At 41.3% G+C, this 16,758-nt stretch overlaps 1 protein-coding gene across 1 annotated transcript in view; it reads left to right on the top strand.

Annotated features, from left to right (window-relative positions):
- The first annotated feature begins 20 nt into the window (after positions 1-20).
- Positions 21-16,758, top strand: part of APPL2 (adaptor protein, phosphotyrosine interaction, PH domain and leucine zipper containing 2) — a 36,705-nt gene continuing 19,967 nt past the window's right edge. The window contains exons 1-3 of the mRNA XM_010566327.1: positions 21-112; positions 5,064-5,162; positions 16,302-16,361. Of these exons, the coding sequence (XP_010564629.1) occupies positions 59-112; positions 5,064-5,162; positions 16,302-16,361 (213 nt within the window). The 5' untranslated portion in view covers positions 21-58. The remainder of the gene's footprint in view (positions 113-5,063; positions 5,163-16,301; positions 16,362-16,758) is intronic.

The raw sequence follows: 16,758 nt of genomic DNA, 5'->3' as shown, positions 1-16,758 counted from the left end.
CGGGCGTCCGCCGCCGCGCAGCCCAGCTCCCTGCGCCCAGCCGCGCCGCCGCGCCAACATGCCCGCCGTCGACAAACTCCTCCTGGAAGAGGCTTTGCAGGACAGCCCGCAGGTTAGCGGCCCGCTGCCAGGGGCGAAGCCGGGGCGGGGGGCGCAGCCGTGCCGCGGCCGCTTGCCCCGGGGAGAGCCCGGTCGCCCCGCCGGTGTGACGCACCTGAGGTGGCGGCGGTGCCGCTGGGCAGCTCGCTGGGTCCGGCCGGGGCGGTGGGTTGACACCTCGGGAGGGCCGGGGAGCAGCCGTCCCGCCGCCGGGAGAGGGGTGTCAGCGGGCGGTGCGGGAGGGCAAGGCAGCAGGGCGGGCTCCCGACGGGCGGAGAAGCGGGTCAGGGTGACTTCGGCTGCCGGAGCCGTCGGGGAGCAAGGGATGCCGTGAAGCGGGTAAACGGCACCCGGGTGGCGTCGGGGAAAGGCTTTGGTCTCCCCGTGGGCATCTGTCAGGGAAAAACAGGCCGTGTCTGCTCCAGGGGGCCTCCGGGTAAGAGGGCTGCACCCCAGCGGGGTGTGAGGAGGCCGGGGCACAGCGCCCGTTCTCCTCGCCTTCCTCAGAGAAACCCCTCCTTTGGCTTTTTCCTCACGCTGTCCTGTCTTGGCGTGCGTAAGGGTTGCCCTGAAGAGGTGAGGTGTGTTGGGGAAGGACAGGTGGGCATGGCTCGGTGCCCTGGCTTCCCCCGAGGTCCCTGAGGGAAAGGGAGGCTCCTGCGCTGAGTCACCTGGCCCAGGTGACAAAAGTGGGCTGAAGGAATGTCACTGCCGCCGTCCCTGCTCCGGTGAGGAGTCCCAAGGGCTGTAGTTCAGATACAGGGGCTTCCTGTGAGGATAGATGAGGTGAGGTGGACCCGCTGAAGACGACCTCCTTCTGAAGGAGTCCAAGAAATGAGGACAGGCGGTTGCTGCCCTTTCCTTCCCAACTGGAGGCAGGGGAGGACGTTTCTCCCCTCACCCCGGCACTGTGCCCCATTGCTGGGAGCCGTGAGGCGATGCAGCTGCAGACGTGACCCCTGAGGAGCGTGGAAACCCCACAGCGAAGAACGTGCCATGTCGTGATGTTTTCAGGGGGCGGAAGGGTGTGAGGCCTCGAGAGCTGGGAAAGGGGGATGGAAGGAGGGGTGACTGGGTGGGAGAGAGAAGTAAGGGGAAGGGGAAAGCGTGGAAATTTCACAGAAGGGTGAGGAAGGTGCACTTGAGGACAAAGCGTGGTGCAGACAGAGATACAAAAGTAATTGGTGAAGCTGGGAAAGAAGAAGGGAGGGCAAGGTAGATAAGCATGGATCCTGCTCCCAGGTAGCCCTGTGTTATAATCCTAACTCATCTGCTGATGGATCAGGAGGAGGAATGAGTAGGTAAGCTGTGGAGCAGATTGGTGAAAGGTTTTATGGAGTCTGCCATGAGACATTTTGAAGGAAAGCTTGGACATGCACCTGTCAGGACTTAATGAGTCTTGGGGCTTATCTTGATCACCTCTTCTTAGGCCATTTTTCTGTGATTCCGTGAAATCCCATCCTAGTAAGAAAGATTTTCATCATCTGTTTGATGTGGCATATATGGAATCTCCATCCTTGGAGATTTTCAAAACTCGATGGGAAGAAGTGTTGAGTAACCTGATGTAATGTCAGTCAGCCCTGCTTTGAATAGGAGTTTCGACAAAGTGACCTGCAGAGTTCCTTGCCAACCTGAACTGTTCTGTATTTCAGAGTTTACCAAAATGTGCTAGATTTATTACGAGCAGTTATTAACATTTTTAACCTCCCTGCTGCACTCTGGAGCTGAAGAACTTGACACGCAGGATAAGTGAACTCATTTACCTTTTCAGTCAACACTTCCTTCAATGATTAAAAATGTACACTGACTGAAAGCACCTGAACAATGCACTGAATTGAATTTGGAGGTCTTCATCTTTCTTCTGACCTGAAATGAAGGCTGTTAGCATCTTCTTTGCAATTACTGGAAATACCAGGCTGTGCATAAACCCAAGTATTTGCAGGATGTTTTGGCTTGATTTGGTCATTGCTTTTTGTTCAAGTCCTACAACTTTGGGAGGGAGGGGCATTGTTTAATTTTTATAATGGCCCAGCATTGCTAAAATCTGTTTTTTCATGCAAGGAAACAGGGGTTTGTTATTTTTTTCAGTCTTTTATATTTTTATTACTCTCTTTGTGGAGAGAGCTTTAGATTCACAGTGCAACAGAGTCCCTCTGTGAGCTGGGTGCTACAAAATCAAAGCAAAAAGGCAGTCTCTGTCCCACAGAACTTATAGCATAGCAGCTTATAGGATCATTTACTTCTGTGTAAAGTGACCTGATTCTCCTCTACACTGTGCAGTCACTTACAGCAATGCAAAGGGATGTTAAAATGAGGATATTACCTCACTTTTTATAAACTGTGTGAAGTATGTAAATTATATGCAAGACAGAAGAGAATTAGGCCAAAGTTATTTCTTCATCAGTTTTCTGAAGCTTGATTTCTCTCTCCCCAACCATATAGTACTTTTGTCTTGATTTGTCTCCCAAGCACTGGCTGAAAAAGGCCATAAGAATTGTCTTAATTTTGAAGTGTTTGGCCACGAAATAGGAGAGAAATTTATGTGAACAGTCATGCTAAAACCAAGGGAAATACATGAAAGTAGAAATTCTTTTCCTATGTTTCCAGAAGCCAAGATAATGGTGCTATTAATGAGGCCTTGTAAATGTTAGCTTAATATTTGGATTACTGGTTTATTTCAGCAGCATTAGCTGCTATTCCAGAATTTGTCAAAACAGCAACAACAAAAATACACACATGCTGGTATTTTGTTGCAGATTTAAAATGGTGTTCTTAAATATACAAGTTTCCAAGAATAACTTCCAAACTGCTTGAATCATTTATTGTTTTTATTATTTTTGAAGAATGTGCTAATAACTGAGGCCAAGACTTTCAGAAATTATTTCCCAGAGCAGTTCTACGTCAACCCATATTTAGACATCTGAAAAACTGAACCTGCAAAAATTCAGTAAGATTTAGGAATGTAGCTGACATTCCTGTGTTTGGAAACCTTTTCCAGCATGCAGAAATGTGTGATTTGTAGCCTATTTCAGGCAATTTCTTTATAGCTTTTTACTCTTGGCTTGAGATTTGTCTTGATAAATGTTGTGTCAGGTTTTATCATTTTTGCCTTTCCTAGATTTATTTTTTAACCATCTTTATACCATGTGCATTTCATGTGCTGTTGTAACACAAAATAAGGAAGGTGAGCACTGTATAGATAGAAGATAGTTTGTTGACATTAGTTTTGCTTGCTTTAATGCATCATTGGAGATAAAACATTTAAAATGAGATATTTTTGAAGAGCAATATGTTTTCAATTACTGGAATAATAGCTTAGTGTGGCAAACTCTCAAAATTATGCCACTGTCCTTGTAGGGAAGTTCTGCACAAAGGTCCTTTATAAGTTTGGGTTCTTGGTATTCATTTCATTGACTTGGCCTTCTTTCCATTCTTTGGTTTTTATGTTCTCTTTATTTGAAAACAGTACTTTGTATTACATATCTCCTTACATGCTGAGATCTCTAACTAGTTTCCCAAATGCATTGACTGCCAGTGTCTCTAAGCTAGGAAGTATTGTAGCAGTTTAGCATGTTAGCAGACTGAAATGTTGAGAGCTTTAGAGCTATTCAAAGTATGGAAGTACTCCCGTGCAATGTCTAGAACAGAACCCAAGTACTGACTCCCAAGTCATGTACTTTAACTGCTGAGCAATGCTTATTTCTGGCTTAGATACTTCTCGCCAGAGATGAAATGATAGTTAATCTTAGGCCAGGGTTCTTGAAGGATGCTGATTTTGAGTTTTTCAGGACAAACATAAAGTCTGGGCAGTTTTGCAGAGAAGAATAAACGCCTTGGGGAAGTACATGTGCCTACTGTTAAAGTAGTGGAGTAACTTAAAACTATCTTAAATCTTTGAAATAAATTTTCCAGATTTGAACATGGATACTTAAGGTACATTAGAGATTCCTGTAGGAGGACAGATAAAATGCTTGCTCTGTTGCAGGACTGACGTGATTATGAAAGTACTTGAGTTCTTGCGTGCCCCTCATGTAAGCAGATGAAACTAATTAATGTCATATAAATTAGCTGTACAGATGGAAAGACATTACCAGTTAGCATCAAATGGATTGGATTTACCAAAGTTAAGACTAAGGATGGGTCATGACTTTGTTAAAGGGACAGCCTTCTCTCTTTCATTATTGTCGTGATCTAGCAAATTCTGGAGCTCTGCATTATTCCAAGATATCTTTGTTTCCCATCTCAGGAGCTGTGTCAGCAACATAATTCTTTGCTCCTGTTGATTCCACCGAAACAAACCAAGGGAATTCATGTCTTTAAGATAACACAAGTCATTATGCTCTTTTTTCCCCATTTTCTGACAAGGATGAGCTAGCAGAATGGAGAAGGTACGGGGTATCTCTGAGTGGGTGTATGCTTCTCTGCCTGTTGTTGTAGATGAACACTCAGTTGTTTGGTCCAATTACGTCAGCTAGCTTTGGCAGTGGCCCTTTAAAAGTTGCTCAAGACAGTTGAGAGTGAATAATACTCTGTAAATTATCTCATGGAAAGGGGTGCTTTTAATGCAGTCTGACATTAGAGAAGTGAGCAAGCAGTGGTGTTTGACCCAGAGTCCTTAACGTGGTTTGGATTACTGTAGTCAGCAGGCAGATATTCAGGATTTTTTACATTCCTGATTATCTTGGGAGGAATGTCTATTAGTTAGAGCAAGAGACTGGGAGTCAGGATTTGGCCATAGCATTTTATCACTTCGCTTCCTTATGCCTCAGCTTACCTATTCGTAATAGAAGAACTAATTTCTATATGTTTTGAGATTCTGAATAAACAGAATCATGCAAAGTTAAAGGCTTATTATTTCTGATTGATTTGTATTTTTTGCTACCATCTATTTACAGTCATTTATGGTTCTTTGTAATATTTTCACTCAGGACTAAAACCATTTGCTTTTTTTTCTTCTGTTGAAGACTCGGTCTTTGCTCAGCGTATTTGAAGAAGATGCAGGAACCCTTACTGAATATACAAACCAGTTGCTTCAGGCAATGCAACGAGTCTATGGTGCTCAGGTAATTTTTCATTTGTGTTTCTTTTGTTCGATGTGGAGTAGAAGATAAATTGCTATTATGATGCTGTTATTTACATTAAAGTTGTCTGCACCTCTTGTGGTTTAAGAGGAGTTGTGGGTGTTTTCCATCTGATATCTCAGCCCCTTCCTGCCTTGATGTTCAGAAAAGTCATATGCATGAAAAAAATCTTATCTGCTTTGTCTGTCTCCAAACAATTAATGAAAGAAAAATTGTGGTATATCCTTACCTTATGGTACATTGGAAGGCCAGCCTTGACAAAATTGCTTGCCTAAACATAGACACAATACACAGATAAGTATTCACACTGACTTTAGGCATCTGACTTAGGTGCTGTGACTCACCGTTTGGAAGGAACTGTCTATGTCCATTGATTACAGAGAGAATGTACACTTTTGAGTCATACTGAAATTGAGTACCTAAAGTAGTCAGTGTGAAACATATGAGAGCAGGAGCAGAAAAAAATAACACTTTCTGAAGTGCTTACATGACCTAGATGACTAAATCCCTTTGACAGTAAAACTTGTAAATCATATCCAGTGCTTTGGAAAATATTACTGTAAATCTGAGTGATTTTCAGTGAAGCTAGGATTCCCATGTGCATAAAACTAGATATTTCAAAATACCATATCTAGGTCTTTAAAGACATACGCAGTGTCTTGTGGAACTTTTGCAAGTATTTATGTAGGTTAGATACCCGAGTCCCTTAGAAACAACAGCTTTCCTATTCTTAGACCAGTAGATCAGAGGACACAGGGAGATGAGGAGAATGGGGGTATTTTGAATTTACTGGAAGACTGAATGTCTGATTTTTATCAGGAATCACTTCAGGTATAAAACTAGTGTACGTGTATGTCCATTTGGCAGGATTGCTCTTTTGGGGGACTGATAGCATGACTTGGAAGAGATATCTGCCCAGGATTTAGCTACCTATACCTGGAAGATCCAGCTTGGGAGAGCTTCAAAGTCTTCATGTCCTGGATCCTGTGCAAATGTAGAGCAATCAGAGGCTTACAGCACAGCTTAGATACTTAGAAAACAATACAGCGCTGTCATGGTTTAACCCCAGCCAGTAACTAAGCACCACGCAGCCACTCAGTCACTCTCCCCCACTCAGTGGGACAGGGGAGAGAATTGGGGAAAAAACAAGTAAAACTCCTGGGCTGAGATAAGAACAGTTTAATAGAACAGAAAGGAAGAAACTAATAATGATAATGATAACAATAATAAAATGACAGTAATAATAAAAAGGATTGGCATATACAAAACAAGTGATGCACTATGCAATAGCTCACCACTTGCTCACTGATGCCCAGTTAGTTCCTGAGCAGTGATGCCCCCAGGCCAACTCCCCCCAGTTTATATACTGGGCATGATGTCCCATGGTATGGAATACCCCTTTGGCCAGTCTGGGTCAGCTGTCCTGGCTGTGTCCCCTCCCAACTCCTTGTGCCCCTCCAGCCTTCTTGCTGGCTGGGCATGAGAAGCTGAAAACTCCTTGACTTAGTCTAAACACTACTTGGCAACAACTGAAAACATCAGTGTGTTATCAACATTCTTCTGGTAGTGAACCCAAAACATAACACTATACCAGCTACTAGAAAGAAAATTAACTCTATCCCAGCCAAAACCAGGACAAGCGTGTAGCCAAGGGCTGGAGAGGTGACATGAAATCAGCACTGAAAGTCATTGATGGGCATTTTGGTAGAGCCACGCTTTAAGAGTAACAAGAGTGTGGGCATGTTGGATGGTAGAAGTCTGAGACCAAAGAGCAGGTAGGATTGAAATGGATGAAAGAAGGAAAGGGGAGGATAAATGCGGTTTGATTATGAAGTGTCCAGCTTGTGGATAACGTTGCTTTCCCCTGCTGATGCTTTTTAGGATGGCATTTCAGGAAGTGGTTACTCTGGCCTGTGATTCATGAAAAAATTCTTGGTCTGCTTTGGTTTGCCTCTTCCTTTTCATCTTGGTTTTTAGCCTTCTCCATTTCTGTTGCCCCACAGTTATGACATTTCCTCTTTCTTTTCACTGCTTCAGCACATTTACCCATCTGTACCTTGCAGTAGTACTGAATCTACTTCATTTTCCCAGCACTTCTTGGCCACTTTCTTCCTGCACACTTCCTGCTTTAATTTGATCTGAATATTCAGTCACTTGTGAATATTGGATGTGTTCCTTGCAATACCTCGTCAGAGTTTCATGCCATTTTGAGATGGGAGGCACATAGCAGTTGTTCAAAGTCAAGCTTTGTAAGGATGTGGAGGAAAGCACACTACACTATGACTGACTTAGGAAAATTCAGGTTTAGTGGCCAGTGTTGGCGACTTTACCAAAGACACTGGCTCAGCGTTTAGTGTACTTAGTGTTGCCGCTTCTGCTATTTAATTCCTTGAGAATCACTATGTGTTGTGACTTCAGTTTGGGGTTGTGTTCTCAGAATCCAGTAGTGGCAAAAAAATGGCATTGCAGTAACAACAAAGCATATATAGGTCATATTAATTATGTAAGTGGAAGAGAAAACTGAAACGTTTTGTGTGGGTTTTTTTCCTATATATGCTTTAAAAAGTATTGATATTTTTGGATGAGATCTAAAAGAATACACCAAAGTTGGGGCAGTATTATGATTTTTTCTTTTATTTAAAAATTAATGGAAATATTTAATTCAGTCATATATGGTGCTTAATTCCCAAGAGAATGGTGGTGTTGTATAGGCTAACATTGATTTCTGACTAATTTTATTGAGCTTTGCAAATATCAAGATATCCTTTCCAGGAGCCGTTTCTGATTATTTCAAAGTAAGACACACTTTCTGACTGAATTCACCCTCAATTTTTGAGAGGCACAGGCCTTATTACAAAATTTTATGATTGCAGTTGCTGTAGAAGGAGAAGTGTAATGCTGAATTGCGCAATAAACATAAATGGACAGTTAAGAAAAAAACCTATGTGTAATATTTCTTTGCCGCCTAATCACAAGAGAAAATCAACTTTTGCTGATGTGTTGTTAGGAGACACATTGTCTGGGCCTCAATAGCAGCGTATTAGGAACTGCTACCAACCCTTTTCATTTCGAGAGGGAATGAGATTTAGTAGAGAGACTGTAGAAGTTGAGAGCATTGAGAAGCCAGGTTCTGAATTTGCCTTTTTATTTTCCTGACTTAAATTTTGTCTTTGCAAAGTCATTGTCATCCCCTGCTCTAATTTCCTTATCTGTAAAATAGGAATTAGTTACTGACCTACTTTGAAGCAGTGACCATAAAAATGGCTGGAATCAGTGTCATGGCTGTCAGACAAAACAGCAGTGGGTTGTACCAGTCCACAGTATTGAAAAATCAGGGTTTATGCCACCTCAAAACAGTTATGACAGTTTAAAAAATGTTAATCGTGTTTTCTTTCTAACTAAATTCTGAACTCTTAAAATTTCTCAGATGTCTCAACCATACTTTCAAGATTTTCTGGAGTAGTTTACTAGAAGTTTGTGATGAAAACTTAGATTTCCATGTAATTCAAACCACTGTAGTTTGTGATCAAGTAACAATAGTTGATGGTTCCGAATGGATGCAGTGCAAAGTCTCAGGGGAGTAGCAATTAGTACCAACTGCATGCTGTTAATTATCCATGTGGATATATGCATATATGTGTCCCAAAACACTGCTTTGTGTGCAGAGCAGCAGTAAGTTTCTAGATTGACAGCTCAAGCTGCTCTAAATAGTTGGATCAGTGCATTTGAAAGGAGTGCAAGAGCAATGTTTGCCCAGAGCTTTTTGAAACACTTAGGAAAGTAAGAATCTTTTTGAACATTCCTTTTTTTTTTGCCCTTTTTTAAGATACAGGTTTCTGCTAGGTGCTGGAGACCTAACTTTTCAGACTTACATGTATATATTTAAGCAGGACTTCATTTTGCATGCCTTTAACTTTTCTACTGACAGTAGGGCAATTGTTGGGATGGGTGCATTCATTGGGATGGGATTCAGTAAATGATGTAGATGGACCTTTGAAATGACTTGAAATTGCTTTTGTCCCAAGAGTGGAAGGAGGGATCTGCAGCATCCTATCGCAGGGCGTAGCAGTGGATATGCTGCCTAGGCACCTGGAGCCACTTGATGTGGAAGGGCCAATAACACTAGGCTGCAGCTGGGTGATGTATTGCTAGCAGATTGCCTTTGGGTGCAAGGGCCTCAATGCGTGACAAGCCCCTGGTTGCTGTGCAGGATCAGGACAGTGCTCTCTCCTCTTTGAGCACCCACACCAGATGTGATGGGATCATGACTCTATTTTGCAAATGGAATTTTTAGTGAAAAAGGGACTGCGATACTACAAGGCAGATGCAGTGTATGATGCCGTGATTAAGCAGGAGTCACAGGAACAAAATGTATGAGCTGTGCTCAAGGAGTGAGTTTTGGTTGATCTGGCAAGCCCATGTGTGTAAATATAGTTAAGCATTTTTATGTCTTCATCAAGTAAACCACGTCCACGTGAGTACATATTGTACTTCCTGCTGTAGTTCTCCCATCTGTGCTGTGGTACCCTGAAGTGTACGCTGAAGTAGTTATCATGTTAGTGGTCTTACAGAGGAAATCTTCCTTACAGAGTTTATTCCTGTAGTTCTTCCTCCTTGCAAGCAAGCCCTGACGCTGCATATGGAATTACTGCTGTCTGATTTCTGAGAATGTTGTGTTCATCGTTCTAGACATTTTATTACTTGAGCAATATGTAGTGCAGCAAGCAGGGATCGTTAGAAAACTTCATTTACTTAAGTTGCATGCTGAGGCTCTTGCAATGGTGTATGAGCAGAGTGTGCCCAGTTTACATTCCTGACTTCCCACTGCCATAGTAAATTATTTTCAGAGCTTTACTATCATCTCTAGTTCTTCATCATATTATAGAAATGGCTCAGCTGGGATCTTCACTTGAAACAAAATGCCATTTAGAAACTCAGTAGACTGTTGTGTGTCTACTGTCTATTAGAAGGGATAAACAGTTAAGCAGGTTAGAGGAAAGTAAGATGTGGTGTTTTGTCATTGGAAAGAGGTTTCATCTCATTATTCCTGACAAATCTGTCTAGATATTAAGAGCAGTGATGACAGAAGATGAATAAAAATAAACCCATGTTGCCTTTATCAATATATCCAGAGAGAGAACAGCATGGAAATTGTGAAGTGTAATTCTGTTCAGCATCTGTGTCTCTGTGAGCAGTTATCTTGTGATTCCAGAGTCACACAGGCAAAGCAGCAACAATCTCTGGGGCTCTACTGCCTTTTTATGTCCAGACTCCTAAGGAAACTGTTGACAATTACGGAATAGTCTTGGGTTATATGTACCACATTACCTGGGTATCAGGATAACTTGTATCTGTCCAGGTCTATTTTACGTGGTGCTTTATACCAGTGTTATTTCTCTCCCTGAATTCATGATACCTCATGTCTGCATTTTTCAACAGTGCTGCTTGTTTCATCTTCCTGTGTATTGACTTCACTAGGCTATATGTAACTCAGTAGATACGTGTCAAGCTCTCTAGGGCATGCATGGATTTTCATATTTATTATGTTGCAGAGCTAACCCCAGGTGTTAAGAATTCTTAAATTAGTTCTTGCTAAACTAACAAGTAAGCACTGATACAGTTTTTTTTAATTGCTTTCTTTTCATGTCTGAGGGAACAACTGTGTTGCCTTTTCAAATGATAAGACTTTTTTTTCCCAAAACATTTTGAAACAATAAAGTTTAAGTTAACATTTTGTAAACTTTCAGTTCCATATAGAGAAGCTTCAAGAGAGCAGATAGGACAGATAGATAGGACAAACTGTCTTAGTTTAGCCCTAGGAAAAGATTTTTATAAAGTTCACTAACACCAGTTCTCATAGATAAGGTAATGGAAGAGATGTCTTGAATCAAGCATTAATCTACCAGAAATGAAAAAACAACAGCTGCAGTAAATTACAGTCAGCACTGACTTCTGTGAAATACCGTATATATTATTGTTCCATATTCAAAGTTTGCATCATATACCTCTGTGCTTCCTGAGGCGTATTCACCATATGTTGCCAACAGAGGTAAGCAGTGCATTATCACCTGAGAACTAATGTATTTACAAACCCATGGGAGTTTGGTTTTAATACTGCCTATGAAGTTGGAGTTGTCTCCGTGCCTGGAAGCAAGTTAACATTGTGCTAAGCAGGATCTAGAGATTTGAGTACTACAAGGAGGCATAAATGTATGGATGCCTTGCTGATAGTAATTGTTTTGCAAAAAACTGAAGAGATTCTTTCCCTATTGAACTAGCCATCCTACTATAGCTGCTTTTGCTGTTTTACAGCAGAGTTTTGACTAGTGCCTTCCCTTTCTTGAAGCTATTAGATGATCCTTTGCTGAACGGTTCACATTTGTGAGGACTGAATGCCATGCTGTGAATCAGCGGCAGGGCAAGCCATATGTGAGCCTGATCTTGTAAAGTGCTGGGCAGCCTGAGCACTCTGGTGAGGCTTAGCTTCTCTTACCGTTGGGTTCATGTTTCCAAGCTATTTAATATGCAAACCTAAGCCTGTAGGACTGTAACATTTACTAGATTGCTGGAGAACTCTGTTTTGTAGGAGGGTGACATGCATATGTAGACAGAGCTGCGTAAAACTGTTGTATCAAGACCTGGTTCTTTCTGTGCTGTGCCTAGTTTTGAAAGTAAATGTCTTCCCTAGTTCTGAAAAGATGAGAAGGCTGCAACTGCCTCACGGACCTCCTTCAACCACCTACCTGTTGGGTTTTTTCTCATTTATCAGGCATTAAGCTTTCCTAGATGTAAGCCAAATTTTATTATATGTCATTCTGCATGTACATGGTGAGTGAATAAATTACCTTTACCGGTATCTTGCTTGTTTACAAGAAGAAGCCTTTGGCAGTTCTGTGTGCTGGTTACTTGCAGAGTTTTAAAAATGCCAGCTTTAGCTGGAGTAGGAAAGTAGCTTTGCAGAAAGCTTCATTATATTGGGATTGGAATTGGACATGCTGGAATAGCTCTCTGTCTTTAGAAGTTAATTTATAGCTCAGCTTAATCCTTTACATGCCCTCAAATCTGGAGTCTGTTAGACCACTGTCTATAGAATTATCTTCTGACTTCAGTGTATTAGCCCTCAGAGTTTATTTTGGAAAAATACAAAAAGAGACCCTAAAAAGGAATGGACTGTGTCACTATTAAATTGTTAGTGGCATGGAGATTTTATTACAAACCGGTTACAGAAGAATCATACTCTCTTCTGATGATATGAACAGCTTGGTGAATCAAGGTGATGATGAAGAAGGTGGAATCAACCCAGAAAAATCACATGCCTTTGCTCTGGCACTGGATCAGAAAATAACAGTTGGACACTTTCTTGCTGACTTATTTGAAGGCAGGGTGAGGTACTGAATTAACTTGAGATTGGGTTTTTTCATTTCTGGTAGATTAATGCTACATTGAAGACACCACATCCATTACCCTATCTATGTGAACTGGTGTTAGTGAACTTTATAAAAATCTTTTCCTAGGGCTAGCATGCTGTAGCATGCCAGCCAAGGTTAAAAAAGAAAAAAAAGACAGCACGTCTGTAATAATAACTGATTACTTGATACCTATTTGCACGCAGTAATTTCTTCTTTCCTTCTAGTATACTTTTTTACATTAATGCTGCAATGATGTTTTCCCTGCTAAGTAAAATCTTCTAATGAAAGTGAATGTATTTGCGAGGCCCATTACTGGTTAATTTTGCCTTAATTTAGAATACTTGCATTTCTGTTCAGGATTTTATTGGGTTTCTGCCTGATACATCATCTCATCAATAGCTCTCCCACTCCAGAAATGAATAATGAATCCTGAAATGTCAAAGTAATGTGTAAGAGATCTGAGCAGGCGGTCAGGATTGTATAGTAGTTTTTCTTTTCCTAGTATATACTGAATTTCAGTCACTTCAGGATAAAAGAAGTGAATGTTGCTGTATTCCATGGGAAAATGTTTTGAAAATAGATAAAACCTGTTAAAATAATTTGCCTGCATTTAGTGGATTTGTCAGTTGAAGCAATGCAAATAACTTTTAAGTCTTGAGACTGATTAGTACCAGGGGAGGGGAGGGAGAAGGCTGATTAGGAAGAAATGGGAGGAGGATTAAACCAAACTTTCCCAGATTAGTGTGCTTAGCAATGCAGTATTACCACGAGGTCAGCAGAGCACTTTGCCAGTTTCCTGTTCTTTATGCATTGTGGCTGTGTTTCAGTTTGCTAGCTTAATTTGATTTGTTTACAACTGTTGGGGGTGTGTGATGTGGTGTGGGGGGTGGTGTGTGGGGGGGTGTGTTTGGTTGTTGTGGGGTTTTGGTTTTTTTTTCCTAGTGATATAATGAATGATTTTGTACCTCTAAAGGGAACAAAGTCACACAGAGGTTGGGAGGGAGGATGAAGGACCCAGGATTAACTCTTCCACATGGGTAGGGATTGAGTAACAAGTTTGTTTGTAGTGTTCTGATACAAAGAACTAAACCTATAAATGAAAAATGTGACCTGCTGGCATCAATGGGATATCAGTGATGTGTGGAACTGTTGTCCCAAAATCCCAAAGTAAATTTTATGTCAGGCCCGTCCATCAATTTGTTCCGTACCTGGAGTAGCATGCCATGAATGTGTGCTTGGGGTCTATATGTGATTATTGTCACCTGATCATATACTTGATGAAATGTTGTTAACTTACAACCCTTTGAGACCCTCAGGGTTTATGTATTCCCCTATTATCCTGTCACATACTGGAGACTGCTCCTGGGGAGTGGCGATCACTGGAAGATGCTTCTTCCACACACCCCTTTGCATTGCCCATCCTCAAACTGTCCCACACAGATGAGTAATGATGCTCTTTGTTACTCTTTGGATATTGGGTGAGGAAATTGATGACCAGTCTTCAAAAACCAAACTGGTAGAAGCTTTGAGGATGGCTAACACAAAGGAATAGGATGCCTTTGGTGTCAGCCCATTATTCTGAAGCTTCTTTTAGTGTTAGCAAGTTTAAGCCAGAAGCATTTATCTTCCAAATTCAGAACAGACCACACAGTTGCAGACTTTGCAGGAATAAGTGAACCAAAACAAAAAGGGAAAAAGAGAGGAATGTTTCTAACACGCAGTTTATTTCAAAAAATTTCTCTCGCCCTGACCCAGCTGTACAACTGACAGATGGCATCACAGTTGCTGTGTGAGGACTTCATCTTCTTGCAGTTCTTACTCAGCTCTATCTTGAAGGTTCTGTTTATGAAAAAGATCGTAGGTCTGAGAACCTCTGCTTCTTTTTGTAATTTTAAATTCATCTTTGGACTCCACCCACATGCATTCAAACAAACAAACCCTTTAATGTCATCAGTCCACACAGAAGGAGTCTCATCCTTCCTGTCATTAAGTCATTGCTTGCTAGCTCCCACTTTGAAGGTGGCAAAGTCTCTCAGGTGTTCTTACAGCCTGGGGGCAGATAGTTAAGGCTCATTCCTATCCTTGCCTGAGCCCTTAACAAGGTTTGTTAATTTATTATAAAGCACAACATCCTTTTCCATTCACTGGCTTGGGAAATACTTAAATGCCAAGTATTTGTGTAAAGCTTTTTCATATTAAAAACTACACGGTCTGCATAACCAACCTGCAAATCTCACATGAATCCTTGGTGTTGTTACTGAGTGTAATGCTCATTACTAATTGGTCTGAGACAAGAAACAAGAATAATCCATCACTGTGAGATGAGAATAGTCATGGGGTGCACATGATCTGAGTTTGGACCCAGATTAACTCGGTTCTGAGCCCTTGTTTGTACCTTGGAAGGCCTCTGCTCTCCCATCTCCAGCTATCTGTGAGTATTATCATCATAGTGTTTTAAGTTGGTCAGAACTAGCTCACCCATCTTATTCTGGTCTATGTTCACATACAGCCGCTGTTACCTAGGCTGTGGCTATGTCTCTTTGTTCTTTCTGAGCACTTGGGCATACTTAAGACTCTGGCTAAGTGTTTGGGCCTTGCTGTCCATATTAACCTCCTTCCTGGCATGCCAAGGTGGTGCAGAAGCACCAGGCTGTAATGCAGTATGTCAGAGGTGGCATCAGGCCAAAGTAAAGGGCGTTTCAGAATCTCTGGCCCAGATAGTTAACTGTGCCATGCTCCGCATGCTCAGGATGACAAGGGAGAACAAGAGAGCGCACAAACTCTGTCCCAGTTTTAATGGTTTTCTGTACCAGCCCCAGCATAAAGAGTGCTATTAAAGCAGTTCAGAGACTGCTCTGAGTTTTACAAACTCTCTATGGCCTTATGTATTTGGAGAGAGGAATAGATTATGTTAAGGTTTATAATGAAATTAAGCTAGTTTTCTGCATTACTGAGGAAGAGAGGGATCTGACAGGGGTTAAGACAGGTCCCAGTTCCCCCCTTCTCCTTTTTTCTTTTATTCCAGTTTTAAGTCATTGTTAACAAATCGGGAACAGAGGAGTTGATACACTTGTTAGGAATACATTGAGTAAAGACTGACATATCCAAATGCTTGTCTGTTTTTTTCCAGCTGTCAAGTAAAATTATACAACCTCCCTACAAGTCTTGCTTTGCTTAAGCACGTCTTAAGGATGTGTGTACCTTCATTGGCCAGTTTAGCCATGCGAATACAGAATTATGTGCTGTTTTGTACTCCTGTATCAACTTAAAGCACTGTAATTGCATCAGTGCCTTCCCTGGGCATGAATGCATTATATAAAGGCACATCTACTGTTTCTATTTATTGCTGTAGATTTGGGGGAAAGATGATTAACCAATATGAAGCATTCTTATGCTGGTATGACAGCTTATCTGTTTGAGGTTGTTCTAGTTTTGTTATTTTGGGGGGTGGGAGGGGAACCCCAACCCAAAACTAAACCCCAAATCCTACCTGTATTCAAAGTAGTTAAACAAACTGTGTGTTGATTAGGTCTGAAGTGTAGCTGTTATTACTGCTTCTCTATGCCACTATTTTGGGACTGGTTGTTTGCATACAACTGAATGTTTGTGTAAGTAGTTGCAGATTCAGTCAAGGAGCTAGTAACAAAGTAGTAGTAACAGAAGAGCTAAAGACCTTTCATTATTTCTGTTAACATGTCAATTTTGTTTGTAGAATGAAATGTGTCTTGCCACGCAACAGCTTTCGAAGCAGCTCCTTGCCTATGAAAAGCAGGTATGTTCAACATATGCTTTTGATTTCTTTGTCAAGTCGTCTGTGTAAACAGTGTGGTTTCCAGAAGTGCTTAGGGCATTGGCTTTACTTGGTTTCATGTGAAGGCTGTTGTAAAACTCCCCAGCGTGTTCAAGGGAGTTAGGTCACTTCTGAGAATCTTTAAAAAAAAAAAAAAAAAAAAAGGTGCAACATATGAGTTGTTAAATTCATGAAGATGCAAACCAGTTTGTTCCTATTATACGACTATGACTTTAAAAGTAGTATAATAAGCATTAATTATATGTTGTCCAATACCCATTCATTTAAAACAAGAGGAGCAGGGTAAAAGAGTATATATTAATGAGTTACTGTTTTTCCATTTACTTTTATTGTTTATTGCATTTTGTAGGAGTATTCA

The sequence above is a fragment of the Haliaeetus leucocephalus genome, unplaced genomic scaffold (assembly GCF_000737465.1).
Source record: "Haliaeetus leucocephalus isolate CR32 unplaced genomic scaffold, Haliaeetus_leucocephalus-4.0 Scaffold206, whole genome shotgun sequence".
NCBI classification, from domain to species: Eukaryota; Metazoa; Chordata; class Aves; order Accipitriformes; family Accipitridae; genus Haliaeetus; species Haliaeetus leucocephalus.
This window is presented reverse-complemented; position numbering and strand designations above follow the sequence as displayed.